Here is a 16,558-nt window from a genome sequence, read left to right on the forward strand (position 1 = left end):
AATCGATGTCTGAAGCCGAGGCTGACAGGCCCATGGCAACAATTTTTTTTTGGGGCACCTGCTTTCCCCTTGAGGCGCATCGGGACGGCAACAGCGCAACATCACCCGAGTCGTTGCGACGATTCTGGCGCACTTTACCGCGTCGAAATCGGTCTACCCGTTCGTCCAAACATAATTTTCTTAGCAAAGGCCGTCACGGCTGTTACGGATGTAGTTAATAATAATAACCAACTTGCGGCTAGTAGTAGTAGTAGTAGTAATAGTAGTAGTAGTAGTAGTAGTAGTAGTAGTAGTAGTAGTAGTAGTAGTAGTAGTAGATTTTTCTTTAGAAAAATATTTTTTTTAAATAAATTAATGGTATCGAGAAAAAAATTTTTTTTTTCTTTTTTAATAAAGAAAAATGATCAAGGTTTTTTGGAAAAAATGTTAGGTCCTCAAGGGTTGTATATAATATTAGAAAGAACTAGGAAAATGTTTTGGTATTGATTTTCATTTTCTTTTTTATTTTATTTTATTTTTTTTTATTATTTTATTTTTTATTTAAAGTTTTTTTGTCAGTAGACTATTTATATAAATGAATATAGAGTGTTTTTACACTAAAAAACTAATAGCCATTACTAAAGCGTGACTAATAGCGTAGTAGTAGTAGTAGTAGTAGTAGTAGTAGTAGTAAGTAGTAGTAGTAGTAGTAGTAGTAGTAGTAGTGTAGTAGTAGTAGTAGTAATAGTAGTAGTAGTAGTAAGTAGTAGTAGTAGTAGTAGTAGTAGTAGTAGTAGTAGTAGTAGTAGTAGTAGTAAGTAGTAGTAGTAGTAGTAGTAGTAGTAGTAGTGTAGTAGTAGTAGTATTAGTAGTAGTAGTAGTAGTAGTAGTAGTAGTAGTAGTAGTAGTAGTAGTAGTAGTAGTAGTAGTAGTAGTAGTAGTAGTAGTAGTAGTAGTAGTAGTAGTAGTAGTAGTAGTAGTAGTAGTAGTAGTAGTAGTAGTGGTAGTAGTAGTAGTGAAGTAGTAGTAGTAGTAGTAGTAGTAGTAGTAGTAGTAGTAGTAGTAGTAGTGGTAGTAGTAGTAAGTGATGAGTAGTAGTAGTAGTAGTGAAAAGTGATAGTAGTAGTAGTAGTAGTAGTAGTAGTAGTAGTAAGTAGTAGTAGTAGTAGTAGTAGTAGTAGTGAAACTAGTAAGTAGTAAGTAGTAGTAGTAGTAGTAGTAGTAGTAGTAGGTTAGTAGTAGTAGTGTAGTAGTAGTGGTAGTAGTGAAATAGTAGTAGTAAGTAGTAAGTAAGTAGTAGTAGTAGTAGTAGTAGTAGTAGTAGTAGTAGTAGTATTATTAGTAAGTAGTGAAGTAGTAGTAGTAGTAGTGGTGAAGTAGTAGTAGTGAGCCAGTAGTAGTAGTAGTAGTAGTAGTAGTAGTAGTAGTTAGTAGTAGCAGTAGTGAAGTAGTAGTAGTAGTGAGTAGTAGTAGTGTAGTAGTAGTAGTGAAGTAGTGATAGTAGTAGTAGTAGTAGTAGTATGACTAATAACTAATAACAATAATTAAGTAAGTTGTCTTTGAAGCTGGCACGTGTTCACCAGTCCTTATGGGATAACGCTGTAATACAAAAGGATGTTGACACTTTGTGGAACCATGTTGGCAACGATAAGAGAACTGAAGCGCGTCTGAGAGCATTCAGCACGAAGTACGCTGGGGCCTGGCTTAACGCCCTTCCCGCGAAGGTATTCGGCAACTTCCTAGATGACCAGACTTTCCGTATTTCTGTAGGCCTGTGGCTTGGCGCAAAGATCGTGGAGCGGCAGTCCTGTACGAGATGTGGTAAAGAAGTTGCGGAAAACGGATACCATGGGCTAGCCTGTAAAAAGTGTATTGGGAGAAGGGAACGCCATAACGGCATAAACGAAATCATAATTCGAGCGTTATGCATTGCCGGCATTGAGTCGTATCCGGAGCCTATTGGCTTTTTGCGCGAAAATGGAAAGCGCCCGGATGGAGGACAGCCTTTAGTATGGGACGTGACCTGCAGAGACACTATGGCGGATTCGTACATCGACGCGACCTCGAAGTGTGCTGGCGCCGTCGCCGAACTGGCTTTCAGAGAGAAGAGGGGAAAGTACAAGTCGCTTATTGATCGCTGCTATTTTGTCCCGTTTGCATGCGAGACTTTTGGCACTTGGTGAGGCCGGCATTGTTTCGTTAAAGGAGACTGGGAAAAAAAGTGTGTAAAGTGTGTAGTCGGGCGAGAGTCGCTCTAATTGTTTTTTTTCAGCGTTTAAGCTTAGAGATTATGCGTGGTAATGCTATGAGTGTCTCAAACTCAGGTATTCTATGGATGAGTGTGTTGTGCATAGTCCCTTCTAATGTTAATTGGGACAAATTCGTCATTTGATTGGTATCATTGAGCGAAGCTCGCTGTATACATATCGGAAGATTAAAATGTGTTACTAAGTAAGACAATGAGAACTTGTACATCGGTTGCTAGGTATAGAGTACAGCGACATTGTACAGTCCACTGCTGTACGTACATATACCACAGTCCGGGAGCCGAATTAACTGCCACAATGCTAAAAGGAACCGGAATATGAATTTCTTGAAGTTGCGGCCGGCTGCTATAAAGCAGTTCCTCACTACAGGGATAGAATAGGCGCAAAGCAAATCCAAATCCATGTAGTTGCAGGAATGTGCGAAATCGAGTAACTGTAATAATTTATGATCTGATTTGTTGAGTGAAGCTCGCTTTGTACATATTGAGAAATAAAGTCCACATTTATGAACATTTTATACTGCTCGCAACTAGCAAGTTGATAGCGATACGCTGCAGCTGAAACAATGCATTCGGACGCAGAAGCCTTCTGCGTCGTAATAGTGTTTCGTAAAAGCCAGTTTAGAATAATAGCAGCAGCCCCGCCTAATCCTTTCCAAACACCATTGCACATGCACGCTATTATTTTTTGTTGTCACATACGTAGTTACGTACGTTACTGCAGGACTATGTATTGGTAGATATCCCCAGCCGGTTTTTGAGGCGTGCGATTTGTATCATTCGGATTCTACCAAATAAAGATTAGCGCATGTAGTTGAAACTTGCCACGTGATTGTTAACACTAGTAAATTTTTTGCCCATGTTGCTTACATAACATTACTCCTATTGACTAAGCGTAACCGGCATCATTTCCGGTCGCGCCGTATGCATGATTCATGTTCTGCGTGAAACAGCCTGTTGTCGACAAACTATTGCACGAACAACCCCTTACTACTTGAATAAGCTACATATTCTCCAATTTCGGTGGCGTAGGCAAAACATTTTCAGCATTGTACGGCATTGTACTTTTAAAAGCAATTTGCACAAGATCTGACTATACTGCTGTTTTGGGATTTGTATTAAGATATCTTATAGACCGAAGATGTCCGGGTTACTTATTCCCGTCATAACCAAAATCGGCGGGTCGGTGGCACACCAGTTGGGTAAAGTGGCAGTGGAGCAGTTGAATGACAAGCTGAACAAGAACGACCCCGATTCCAAAGATGCCAGGGAAATCGCTGCGTGGTACTATATAACGTACGACCAGAGAGTTGAGTTACGGAATATTGAGAACCGTCTAGAGGTGGCGATTCATGATGCTACAAATTCCCTGGGGACTGAAATCGCTAAACTGCAGACAGTTCTCATGTACCAACGGATTGATGACCGACTGCATTTGCTGTGGGAAGCATTACGCAAAATGGGGACAGCCGACGAGGCGACATTCCTAGGGCGACGCGATCAATTCTGTCAAATATACCGCGAGAATAAGCCGGAACAACTGCTGAGCATCTTATTTAAGGATATCACCCAAACCGGAGTCAATCGGCAATTATTGAACGGAATAATTAACAGCTGTGATTATCCAGTGTTTGAGAAATGGTGCGAGTGCATTATGCTGGACGTGATGAAGATGTGCATCTGCATGATTACTTACTGTGACATCGCAGCGGAAATCGATGCAAGATTCCAGGCCAACGCCCAGATAATGAAGGAGGATGTGGAGAATGCAGCGCGCAGGGCGGCGGGAATTGCGAATGCTCTCGAGGAGGCGAAAATTACGTCTAGTTGCAAATTCTTACAAGGAGACCAGTCAGCTTTGATGAAAGTGGTGGATGGGTTTTTTATTACTGTTTGTGAGAAAGAAACTGCCGTCAATGAAGACTGCGCTAAAGAATTTGAGCAATTGCTGAATGAGAAGTATTCTTGGATGAACTGGATGGTGGTGGTTTACGCAAATCAAATGGGTAAAATGCGAAATATTGCGGTAAAGTGCTTTGGGCGAGCTGACCATGTTTTCCTTGCCGAATCCGTGCACTCCAAAATCTTAACATCTTGGGCTACACCCAATGCGGTCGATAAGCCGACGCATCGCATCATCGCATCCGGATGCCATTATGGTTTACTACTCTGTCGACGACAGTATCAGTATGCACTCTCCGGTTGTCGACAGCAGTCTGTCGCCGTCTTCTGGAAAAGACGGAATTATACAATTATGCATAATCCTGACCTTGGCGAGAACTGGACGCGACTGTCAATCGAGGAAGCGTTTCCGCCCATCGAAGGCCTCCAGATAACCGGCAGCCTGTTACGACCAGGAACAAACGTGGAAGATGGATATTACAAGAGAGTGGAGCTAAATACTCGAAACTTGTGTGAACAACGGCATTGCAAGCTAGAATTGCGAATTGATCACGAAGGCGGCCGGCGTGCCGGCCAGCTGGGGGTGTCTCCGGTTCGATACACTGAGATTCCTGATTGGCTTTCCACTGTACGATTCCGTGAGCTGAAGCCTGAATGGCTCCAGTTTTTTTTTGGCAGCACGGTTACTGGTCGGAGGTTCCAGGATCCTAAGATTCAGCAGTGGTTTGAGTGGAGCGTACTGGGAGTTACCCCGGGTAAGCCGGCTATGTAGTAATCGGTTGGCTCCCCTGCCCCCGTGTGGTGCGTAACACGAATCACCGGGGAGCGTCTGTCATTAGTAACCAGTGTATTCGACAGTATAATCATAGTGATCGGTCTTTTAAGCAGATCGAATAACACTCTTTGTGAGCTTCATAACCTACCCGAGAGGTTGCAGCTGTCGTACACTCGTAAAGTGCTGACTGAGTCTTCTTTTCGATGTTCAGTCATGCAGTGCCCGGTCATGCAGTGGCAGCAGTACCAGTGCACTTTCTACTTGGTAGCAGAGCTACGGTGCATATGAGCGTTTAATGGCAGTAACCGATGCCTGAACTCCACATTTTCCTTTACTGCTGAACGTGGAAGACCTTCACTACGCTTCGATGAGTCAGTTGTATACCGGTAATCATCTAGCACACCGAGGGCGGTATGTACCGTGCCACATATGGCGGTTGGTGACCAATATACTGGTTTCGCACTTTCGCGCGCAGTGTCAAGTTAGCAAGTTCAACGCCAACACCCGACGTGACGCGTGAGTTACGTATCTGTTGATCTAATATCTTGCCTTGAGTACTAATCTAATAGCTGAACCGTAAAGAGGTCGACTGGCTAGCGGAATGAAAATAATAATTCCGTAATTGTGGCATAACAAATTTGAGTGAAAATGTACTCAAAGATTAACATTCTGTTGTCAATTATCTCGATCATAGGCTTGGATCCGACATCAGAGGATTTTTTGTGGCTTTTCGCAACCATAAAGCGTCAGGCTGGTTCGACCGAGGTGCAAAAAGCGATAGCCTGGATGATTAAGAACCGGGCGGATCATTGGGGCTGCAGTATTTATGAGGTGTGTCGAGATATTATAGCACGGAGTAACCAAAATGCTATCGGAAATGGGTACAGACAGCCGAAATTCGATAGTTGGCTGGTTAACATCTATGACGAGCCAGACCCGACAGAAGGTGCGCTGTACTATAACAATCCAGACAAAATGCACTGGCCGTCAGTGTACACTGATGGAACAGCATTCCATCGGCATCCATAAAAGACTGATGGATAGGCTTGGATCCGGGAGTGGATTTTCGTTCAAGAAGGTTTCCAAATAAAAAGAAATTACACCGAAGATTTGGAGAAGCTCTTCCAATGCGCATGTCAAACCGTCGATTTTAATGAGGACCGGGACAACGCAATTCGCAGTGTCAACGCGTTTGTCGAAGCTCATACGAAAGACAACGTGCACGATCTCTTGTTGCCAGTGGATGTGATACCGTACCGTACCAAAGTGATTTTGGTCAACGCATTGTACTTCAGAGCTTGCTGGGAGCAGCAGTTCAGTCCGAGTAAAACGTCACTAAAACCGTTCACAACCGCCGAAGGAATTTCAGTTCCAGTGGAAACGATGCATAAAAAGTTCATTAACTATAAATATCACGAGAGCAAGGAACTGGGCGGAGCTATGTTCCTGGAATTACCTTTTACGTCGAAATACTGCAGCGCGGTGTTTATTCTGCCGGGGAAGAAGAAAGTGGAGAAACACTACCAACTGCCGTGGAAAAAGAAGCACGAAGAACCTGCATCTCCCGATCAAGGCTTGGCTGAACTGATTAATATGCTGACCGCGGAAAAGCTTAACCACGCACTGGAGCAGTTGTCCTGTGCGCTCGTAACGGTGCAACTGCCACGCTTCCGTGTAGAACAGAGTGTGGATATGAAACACATGCTGATCGCGCTGGGCATGCCGACAGCGTTTGATGAACGAAAAGCAGACTTTTCCGGCATCTGCAATCTGTTCCACGATCGACTGCATATTCATGCGGTGAAACAGAAGGCCTGCATTGGTAAGCCGAATTCGTAAAATCAGTAACGCAAATTATAAGTACCTTTACAGAACAGAATACCGGATTTTATTTAATGATTTTATTACTGCCATCCGCATCTTTGACTAACAGTCGCCTCCAGTGCGATCAAGAGAATGTGCAATATTATTTTCTTCGGTCGTCAGTGACTTGATCAACGCAATTCGAAAGTCTTAACCCTCCCTTTCTTACAGATTTGAACGAAGAAGGAATGGAAGCATCGGTCTCAACAGTGGTAGTATTAAGCAATATGGGAGGTTATGATGCAGCCGAATTTATTGCCGATCGGCCTTTCCTCTTCCTCATTCGACATGTCGCTACCGATACGATTTTGTTTATGGGCCATGTCTCCGATCCCTCGGTGTAAGCTGCTGCGTCGATGTACCGAGGAGCGTGTCTTACCGGAGCATCCTGCTTGGTGCAAAGTACCATCTTTCCGTTTTAAAAGTTCTGTTAGCACGATGATGGTTTTGAGTATGGCTCAAGCTTGCAAGCAGGATAACGTGAAGTATTGTGACGGTGCGAATGTTAGCGCGTTTACAAAATGCCATGACCTTTCACCTAATACAAGCTTATTAAAATCTCTACTGAGCACGGAATTGTGCGAATTTATGTGAAAGCAAATTGTTCATTCATTGTTCTTCCTGTATATGCAATAAAGTCGGTTTGACTAATTTTCAGAGAGCCATGGAACTTCCTAGTTTGGGATGGTTTGAAAGAAAATGACCAATGACGTGGTGCCGATTTTGCATACTAAACGTTCCCTGAAATTTTATCTTCGCATAAGCTGAAATACTTTTTGAAGATATAGTCTTTATGTCATAATACATCGATCGTCTTATCACTTATGATATGGTGTGTGCATAATGCCGGAATTACGAGTATTATGGCTGATTGGCTGAATACAGTAGTAGGCGCTATAACGTTTGCGGATCGGAGATTCAGTACATAGGGTTAAAATAGAAACTAGCGGTGGTTGTTAACCACATTATCGCATGAGCGCGAGCGCCAGTACCACTGAGTAGTGGTACTGGGTTTGTGGAATTGGAAAAGTGAGCCGTGACGCTCTTCGTGGCGTCAGACGGATTTATGCTCTTGACGATCAGTTAATTGCAGTGATTGCAGCACCTCGCGCTTCGCGCTCAGTGCAAATAAAGCGAAGAAAGAAACCAAAACAACCGTAACAACATACAGAAACATGGGGTTCTGTAATAGATGAGTTTATTGGGCAATAGCCGCCATAACAACAAAAAGTGCAAGCGCGGGCACACTACTTTACAGTTAAAATTTAAACATTAAAAAAACAACCAAAATCTCTATCCGCCCGCGGGTGAAAAGGCAAAAGTTCTGTAATAGTAGAAAACAGGAAAGAGAACATGAGGTGTATAGTGTTCCCATGGACAACATGCAAATCCCTATTGTACCACCCGTGGCGTCTTCTAAAACACTATCTCAAAAACAAATAACGCAGACCCATGGATTGCCACCACGCTGCAGTCAGTGGCGTCATGAATCAGTTTTATTTCTCGGTTCGCGCGGTTGAAAGTTTTAAGGGAAGGCCGATCGCAAAACAAACTTTGTCGCGGATAAAAATTTTAATTTCCTCGAGTCAGGATAAATAACACTGCAACGATTAGGTCAGAGGTTATTTTCAGATGCCGACTATAAAAGAAAGAATTGGAACGTCACTCAAAGCCCCTAAGGATGTAAATAAGGTTGTCCAGAGGTGAAAATAGGAACAATAATGCCATCAGCAAGGAATTGTGTGGGTGCGAGCGCTATAACATAGGATTTGCGGTGACCTGTTGTTTTTATTCCGGCGGATGTTACTAGCAACTCCTTCCACGTACTGATGATGAATGCTGGCGAAAACATATAGAGCATTATTGACACGCCCCACAACAGAGTCTTCCCCAGTGTATCGCGAAATAATAAAAGTGCGCATTGTCTCTCCGAAACGGGTATTAGTCATTTATTATATTCGTATTCCATGTGTAGATCAATCTGAAATGTCCATACGGTGTTAATGACACAATTTTGACATGCAAGACGACAAATCAACCGGCATTCCTGAAAAAGCTGGGTAGACGCTTTCCTATACAGTCTTTAGTTATCACTTCTCGTCACTGGTACATCAACGGTTCAAATACTAGTACGATATGTTCACTCGTGTTTTTGGTGATGAAATGCCGTCTTTGAACCGTCAAGTACAAGTGACCTACTGCCAAGAGAATCGAAGTACGGCGAACGAGAGACTATTACTGCATTCTTGCAAACAATAATATAAACGCTCGCTTTTTTTAGTTGGTGCACTCTCCGCAATTTATTCTTCTTTTTATATTGCGCTCCAAACGTAGCCAGGTTTAGAATCCGCCATGATTACCGAAGCTGCTATCAACACCAGCGTCAGCATCACGTACTGGGAGCTGCACTATATTGTAGCGGTCAACCGTAGCAGCGTCCTCTTCAGCATCAACAACGCCACACATGTCCAGCACGGATGGACGCTGCTGCTGGGCGGGAAAACCGGCTGCTCCATCGTCTCCCTGCTGTTGAATATTGCCGCATTAACGTATCATGTTTTGTACCCGGTCCAGATCACACCCTTCACCGTCTACTTACTGGCGCTGTTCATCGCCAACACTGTATACCTGATCACCGTGCGCCCGTTGGCCTTACTGGCAGAATTCTACGGCATATGGTTGTGGAATCATCCAGCCTGCGTTTTCTACAACTACTGCAACCGGGTCTTGACCGTTGTGCCGATTTACGGTCACCTGCTGATCTCGGTCAACCGATTGTGGGCGGTCATATTCCCTTTTTCGTATCGGGAAAAGCATACAAAGGTCATGGTGGCGCTGTTGTGCGTGGGGATGGTGGGGTACGTGCACGCGCTAGATCTGCCCCCGTTTTTGGTCGACATGCATTATCACGTGCCAAGGAATTTCCGAGCGTGTCAGCATGTTTCAGGGAAGATGCTGCTGTGGAACCATGTGGAGATGTATTTGAATCGCATATTCCCGCTGGTCTTCATCTTAACGGCGTATGTTTTTATTCTTATTCATCGGAGTCAGCGCCGCAACGCAAGAGGCAGTCGCATCGCATCGCCCATTCCCATGGAAGATGTTAAAGGTCACGGGAATGCAGTGGCGCGCGCGCTGTCGCAGAAGCCGCCGCATCGGATCGTTAAGCCGTTTGTCGTTTTGACGCTGACGGCGGTCAGCGTGCTGGTGTGCTGGCTGCCGGCGTTCACCTACCATTTCGGCATCGTCAAACTGGACTATGATGTCGTATCGATTCTGTACTCCCTGCAGATGCTCTTGGATCCGATGACGTGGTTTTTCAGCCTTCGCAAGACATAGAACTGCAAACTGCATTCATTCGGCTTTTTCCTTTTAGTGCTTCAAACACTGCTACCAAGTTAGCAGCTAGAAATCGCTGAACCGCTTTAATTTGTCGCTGTGAGGACTATCCGAAGCCGAAAACGGCTTCAACATTCCTATTAAACTAAGTCATTTTTATAATTTACATTACGGTTACATAAACGCATTGCATCGATTACGTCTTAAATGGCGATATCCCACATATTATCCAAATGAATTTTTGACGCAATTAAGTCTGACTCCTAAGTGTGTTTGTGAGATTTCTACTTTAACCACCGCTTAGCGCACCGTTGTACTGTATGTGTACGGTGACAGTGTACCCAATACAGTTACTATGTGGGTAAGCTATTACTGCTTAAAGGAAGCTGGTTGTGATGTTTGGCGTTTTGTGGCATTTTCTTTATTAAAATTAAGCCACGGCAAACAACATTAAGCCACGGCAAACAACAACGATTTTTTACTGGAATAAGCAGGGCGCTATCCACTGGAAACTGAGAAACGGCTGAAAAAGGCGCCGATGGGGGAATCGAACCCCGGCTACGTCGTTAGATCCGCGTAGGCAGTACCACTGCACCACGGCGCAATACGTTGAAATCATTTGAAAGATTTTGTCGCTGAACGTGAGCCGCTTCTCTCCTCACACTGGTATAATGTGGGAAATGGATTTCGACGAAATTCTTTTTTTAATCTTCGTGTTGGACAGGACATCAGAGAGTTAGACTGTGAATATGCTATCTTTCTTCAGAAATCTTGTACATTAAAATATAATGCGAAGATACTGTATTCGCCGGTAACTGCGGCATGAGAATGCACTATGCAGAAAGGAGATTTTATAGCGCTGAAGGCAACCTTTGCCAGCCTATGAGTTATTACAGCTTCGCGTGCATGATTACTGTACTAAAAGATCCGGGTTCATCCAGGTTACATCTCTTCAGGGCACACATGCACCAGATACCCACCCGTGTGGTGCACCCATGGTCAGGATAAAAAGGCAGTCACAGTTAAAAAGAAACGGTGAGAATCTGAAAAGAATCTAAGTAGAAAAAGATTTCTATGATCATGAAAACGGAAGGGAATTTTTAAAAAAGGGTGTAGGAAAAACGTTAGAAACACGAATTCCGGCATTTTCATAACCAACTTTTGTGATATCTGCTTTGAAAAGTATTTCCAAAGTATGTATTCCGAAGTTTATGCAAAATTGCTTGCTCTAAAAATAATCAAGATTTCCACCGCAAACGTTTTCTCGCTCTTTTAAAATTGTCCCACCAACTCGCCGAAAGAGGCATAACGTGACGTAGCTGTGCTTAAATAGAATATGTATCTGGAGCAACGCGTATGTGAAAGCAGCGCTGTCTACACTAGTGCTGGGTTGGTTGAACTTGGCACCCACCCGGAAGAAATAAGAAAGAATACTTAATATTATTGGTCTTCCTAAGCAACTTTGCAGATGCCAGCTTTAACATTTGCTTAGGCGTACCCGAGTCTGGTGGATCGAACACCGCTCGCGTCATAAAACATTGCTGTTTCCTGGTTACACAGTTACCCAGAACGACGGCTGTTTAATGTGCATGATTATCGTTAATAAATTGCAGCCTGTTCACATGAGGCACCAAAACCAGCACAAAGTTTGCCTAAAGGATATCTCCAGCATTACACGTTTGTAGGCCTTGGATGCGTTTACAAAGTTTTGCGAGATTTTGATGAGCGGTCATTTAGTGCACAACTGCGGAAGTCCAGTCTGAAGTCACTAGGTACGAGGTACGTCTTTTATTCAGCAACCGGCTTGTGCGCATTTTAACGACAACAAGCGTACACCGCCTAAAGCTGACAAAGACCCGGAAACGTCCAAATAAATTTTAAGCTATCACTAAAGTTTTTATTACTGCAGTGGATTCACTGGTCTGTCGATACCAGTCAACACCACCAGTCAGCGAGCGCGACATATAGGGAAGGTTAATGCCGGAACAAAATTAATTTCATCTTCTCCAGGCACGAGTAACTGTTTCTTCTAATTTATTACTAGTCTACAGAAATATCCTCATGATTAATTAGTGCCGGGCCTACTGGCATTGACAAGAAAGGTATAAAAGCGTAAAAGCTTGTAGTAGAAACCCATAATACACATTTTTTGTTTCCGTTCACATCTGTTGTACCGTATACGATCGAAATTTTTCAGTATGACGCACTTCCTTACATTAAGCATCGCAGCGGTGACTTTCTTTTTCGCACCGCTCTTTCACCCAGTCTCCGGCGATGCGAAACTTGGCCCGGACGAAATCAAGTACAATCCCGTCGTGACGGCATTCGACGTGGACGTGTACAAGCATACGCGTGATGCCACGAAAGACAACGGCAACATCGTCGTCAACGCCCTGCAGCTCAACGCCGCGCTAATGATGGCCTGCAATGCCGCCAATGGTGCCACCGAGAAGGAGATCAAAGCCCTCTTCAAGCTGACCGACAACGCCTCATGCCTCGATCTGTTCGGGGTTATTTTCAAGATGTATACCGCCGCGCCGCATCGGGAATTCGAATCCGGGCCTATGGTGAACCTACTGAATGAGAAATACTTCACGGCGAACCGCGCGTACGTTGACAAGACGGTCCTGTTAAACGACAAGTTCATGCAGGGCATTGGCAGTAAGTTCAACATGACACCGGTGGTCGCCGACTTCGCCGGGAACCCGGAAGCCGCTCGCCAGGCCATCAACACCTGGGTGAACAAAATCACGGAGGGCAATATCAAAGAGTTTTTGCCGGCGGGAAGCGTGACAGGGTCCGAGCGGTTGATCATTCTCAACGGGGACTTCCTCCGCTTGCAGTGGGCGTCCACGTTCGATCCTACCAAAACGGAGAAGTCTACGTTCGTTAGCGCGGATGGGTCGAAATCGCAGACGCCGTATATGAGCCTGAACGCTAATGTCGGCTTCAAGAGCTTCGATGCCGCCAGGAATATCCCGGCGTTCACGGCAGTGAAGCTGCACAGCAAGTACTCCACGTATTCCCTGTCCCTTCTCATGCCCGACAACCCCAAGGATTTCGCGGCACTGGAGAACGCCCTGACGCCGGAGTTTATCGACAGTGTCGTGGGTGCGAATATGCCTCGTCAGACGGTTAGCATAAAAATACCAAAATTCGACCTGGATGTCACAACCGATTACAAGAATGTTTTGGAGAGTATGGGTGTAAAACAGCTGTTCAGTAAAACGGCCGATCTATCCCGCATGACGACAGCGACGGTCAGTGTGGACGCATGGACCCATCACGCCATGATCGGTAATGAATTTTTGGGCTTCTTTATTAGTGATACTTTATTTATTTCATCCTAACAATTTTTTTTATTCGACAGAGGCCAATGAATTTGGGTTGAAAGCACTGTCCACGAGTGCCAGTGCCATCGGGAAACTCGTACTCGCAAGGGGTGCGTTACCTCAGTCATTTGATCACCCGTTCCTTTTTATTGTCCAAATTGAACAGACTGGATACATCACACATATTGGAAGAGTCACTAAATTGTAACTGAATTCAGGAACGTAACCGATGAGTACGATTCTCGATCAGGATAACATTGAGGAAGTATTTCTGTTATAAATATTTTCTACTAGTGAGTGTGTACTTGTTCCGTGATATACTTATTAAAGGTACTGGAGTTTAGGAACATACCTAATAACTTTGCTGTACTGGAACCTTTACGCATGACCACGATTACAGATAGGGACCGTGCTGCATCTGTAGAGTACGAGTTATTGGTATTTAACGGAGTGTGATGACTTAACTAGCCGTAGTACATTGGATGTTCTTCGTGAATAAGTATATTATGTGATAGTGGCAAATTGTACCCGGCTTGGCTACACAATTAACAATCAAATAGCCAAAAAAGTAGCCTTTATAAAGTTCTGTTGAGATTCAACATAATTCTGTTTTTTTTCCTAAAAGATCAAGCAGACCGCTCAATGGATCCCAGAATTCGGATGGCTGCTTACCCTCGTCAGAAATATCATATAGTTTAATGACAACTTTTGAATTAGGCTTAGATATAACAGACCATCTCTTTGTTTTATAATACTTACGAATATGAAACATTTAGATATGGATATCAGAGATCATTTTGTATTTATTTTGCAATATACCACATAACTAGTTTTGCACAAAAAAACCAACATCCGAGACATACTTTCTCATGAAAACACCAACATAATTAAGTAAAAAAATCGATTTGGATAATGCGCCAGAAGCATAAACGGAAAACTGACAAGAGCAATAGAAACTGCAAAAGAGCCAGCATGGATAGCATTAGCGACTTCTAAATGCATAAGAAATTAATTATCGCCACGATGGCAAGGACAATCATGGATGTCGACATCCACGCACTTCCCGGTTAATTTCGCGTCTGGCAAAGGGCCTGAAGAGCAATACTTCATCTCCCCTGCAAAACATTTAAATTTTGAACCATCAGCATGGTAAACTTACTTACAGTATGATATTTTCAGATGCACAACAATTGCATTCAAGTTTTACTTGAACGCAACAGATGCTGCATTTCAGATTTACTGCATTCAAGAACGGTCATCCGTTATAGAAAAGCGCTGTGTCTTAGGACTTTTAATACACCAGCAATAAAATTGCTGTGCAGGTCGACATGCAGTTTTCAAACAAAAAATCTTAAATTAGAAATTATTGCTTTTGTCAACGGAGCATTTGGCCAATAAAATAAAGCAAATGGAAAAATCGACACTCTGACATAAACATTCTATATTGCTTTTATGAGCCAACTGCAATGGTCAGCACAGTGCAGCGAAACGCATTAAATTCAATATTTATTATTTTTTAGAAAATTACTATTTAAAAAAAATCAGAAAAATGGGAAAAACAAGTTATGGACACTTCATATACGCACCACCAATTACGCAATAACTGCAACTTTTGAATAAGGCATGTCGACATGCTAATAAGCGATAAAATAAACTTAAATCAACTAAAATTTTAATGCGTTGAACTTGTCCGTGATGCACTTTAAAATACTTGAAGAAAATTTCTTTAGTGAACAATCTAGTTTCTGCTCGCTTCTTAAGTTTAAGGTAACAAAAAGGACTAAAATTCCCCTTAAGTAGAAATTCGTTTTATCGTTTTGTAGCTATAAATAGCGCTCTCCTACACAATCGGATTACCTGTTGCTTTACTGCATGTCTTCATGCACATTTGTCCATCCAAACAGCGCCTCCTAAGGATCTGGAAATAAAAACGCACACAATAATTCAACAAGTGCTATCTTTATGACGTTTAAACTGGAAACTGTTCGATAAGCTCTTACCCTCGAACTGGTCCAAAATTGCTGTGGGTCCTCGCATCACTGCAGACTGCGTCGAATGTTGCACTTTTTCCCAAAAGCATGCCGTGCGTGACAGTACCACGCATAAATATCACTACTAGCAGTGTTTTTTTAAATGTTTTGAAATAAAATTTGGCTGTCGACAGCCATAAAACAAAAAAACGTCAAAAATTTAAACAAAATAGCAGAAACCATTTCAAAAGCACAGTTATAAAAAAGTCGAGAATTGCCGTTACCAAAACTGGCTGTCAAAATCAGCTTGGGCGCAACGGCGCTGAACGTGAACTTGCGGTGAGCACTGAACTGCTATACAGCTAATCAGAAGCAGCATGAAAGTAGCCTATAGTAAGCGTAGTCGGCAGCAAAAGTAATGGAGCCACCGCGCGGGCAGTGTCAGGTATTACTCAAAATTTTGTCGTTGATGTTTTGCCTCCAACTAAGTAAATTGGAGCAGTTTGTTTTTTGTTTCGAAGACTTTTGCTTCTTTTTTGCGATTTTTTCCTTTTTGTTTTCGCGACTTTGCTTTTGAGGATAATTATTGTCGGTCGATCGATCATGTGCCTGCACAGAAACTATGCTTTTGATAACAAGGTTCTGCAGAAAAGCTTTGATACTCTATAACGGCGACACGTGGATCAAAATCGCTTTTTAGATTACGTGGCGAGGCAATCAATGTCGGTCGACCGACAAAGCTTTCGCTTTAGATGCAATATCTTACATTGTTATTTGCAATAAATCAGAACCGCGACGGCGTCGGGACTGTTGGCAATTAACAGGGGGCACTACGAATTGATTCATAGTGGTGGATCTTGGAATTTGGCTGGTTTATTTTTTTACTTTTCTGGAATTGTTTCTTGCTGAGCGAGATATTGTTTACGTGTCGGTCGACCGACAAAGCTTTTGTTCTTCTTGTATTACGTTTGCTTCTGTTTAACGTTTTGGTTAAACAGTTGCGAAGACGCGGATACGAGTTTCGAATAAGTTTTGTAACTTCGATACGTTTTCATATTGATATAAATTATTACATAAGATCTGTTGCCAAAATCATGCCGTCGGCACATTTTATGATAAACGGCTTAACATT

At 43.1% G+C, this 16,558-nt stretch overlaps 3 protein-coding genes across 3 annotated transcripts; all 3 read left to right on the top strand.

The window, feature by feature from the left end:
* Nucleotides 1-5,844: 5,844 nt before the first annotated feature.
* On the top strand, nucleotides 5,845-7,129 carry LOC129582926 (serpin B10-like). Its single transcript, XM_055474556.1, has 3 exons — nucleotides 5,845-5,868; nucleotides 5,967-6,744; nucleotides 6,957-7,129. Exons 1-3 carry the CDS (start codon nucleotides 5,845-5,847, stop codon nucleotides 7,127-7,129), a joined length of 975 nt encoding a protein of 324 aa, XP_055330531.1.
* Nucleotides 7,130-9,137: 2,008 nt separating this feature from the next.
* Nucleotides 9,138-10,124, top strand: LOC129582927 (G-protein coupled receptor 61-like). Its single transcript, XM_055474557.1, has one exon. It carries the CDS (start codon nucleotides 9,138-9,140, stop codon nucleotides 10,122-10,124), a length of 987 nt encoding a protein of 328 aa, XP_055330532.1.
* Nucleotides 10,125-12,322: 2,198 nt separating this feature from the next.
* LOC129582928 (uncharacterized) lies at nucleotides 12,323-13,664 on the top strand. The gene is made up of 2 exons (XM_055474558.1): nucleotides 12,323-13,421; nucleotides 13,495-13,664. The coding sequence occupies exons 1-2, from the start codon at nucleotides 12,323-12,325 to the stop codon at nucleotides 13,662-13,664; spliced, it is 1,269 nt and encodes a 422-aa protein (XP_055330533.1).
* Nucleotides 13,665-16,558: the final 2,894 nt, after the last annotated feature.

This window comes from Paramacrobiotus metropolitanus, unplaced genomic scaffold, assembly GCF_019649055.1.
Source record: "Paramacrobiotus metropolitanus isolate TYO unplaced genomic scaffold, Prichtersi_v1.0 Parri_scaffold0000009, whole genome shotgun sequence".
Taxonomy (NCBI): domain Eukaryota; kingdom Metazoa; phylum Tardigrada; class Eutardigrada; order Parachela; family Macrobiotidae; genus Paramacrobiotus; species Paramacrobiotus metropolitanus.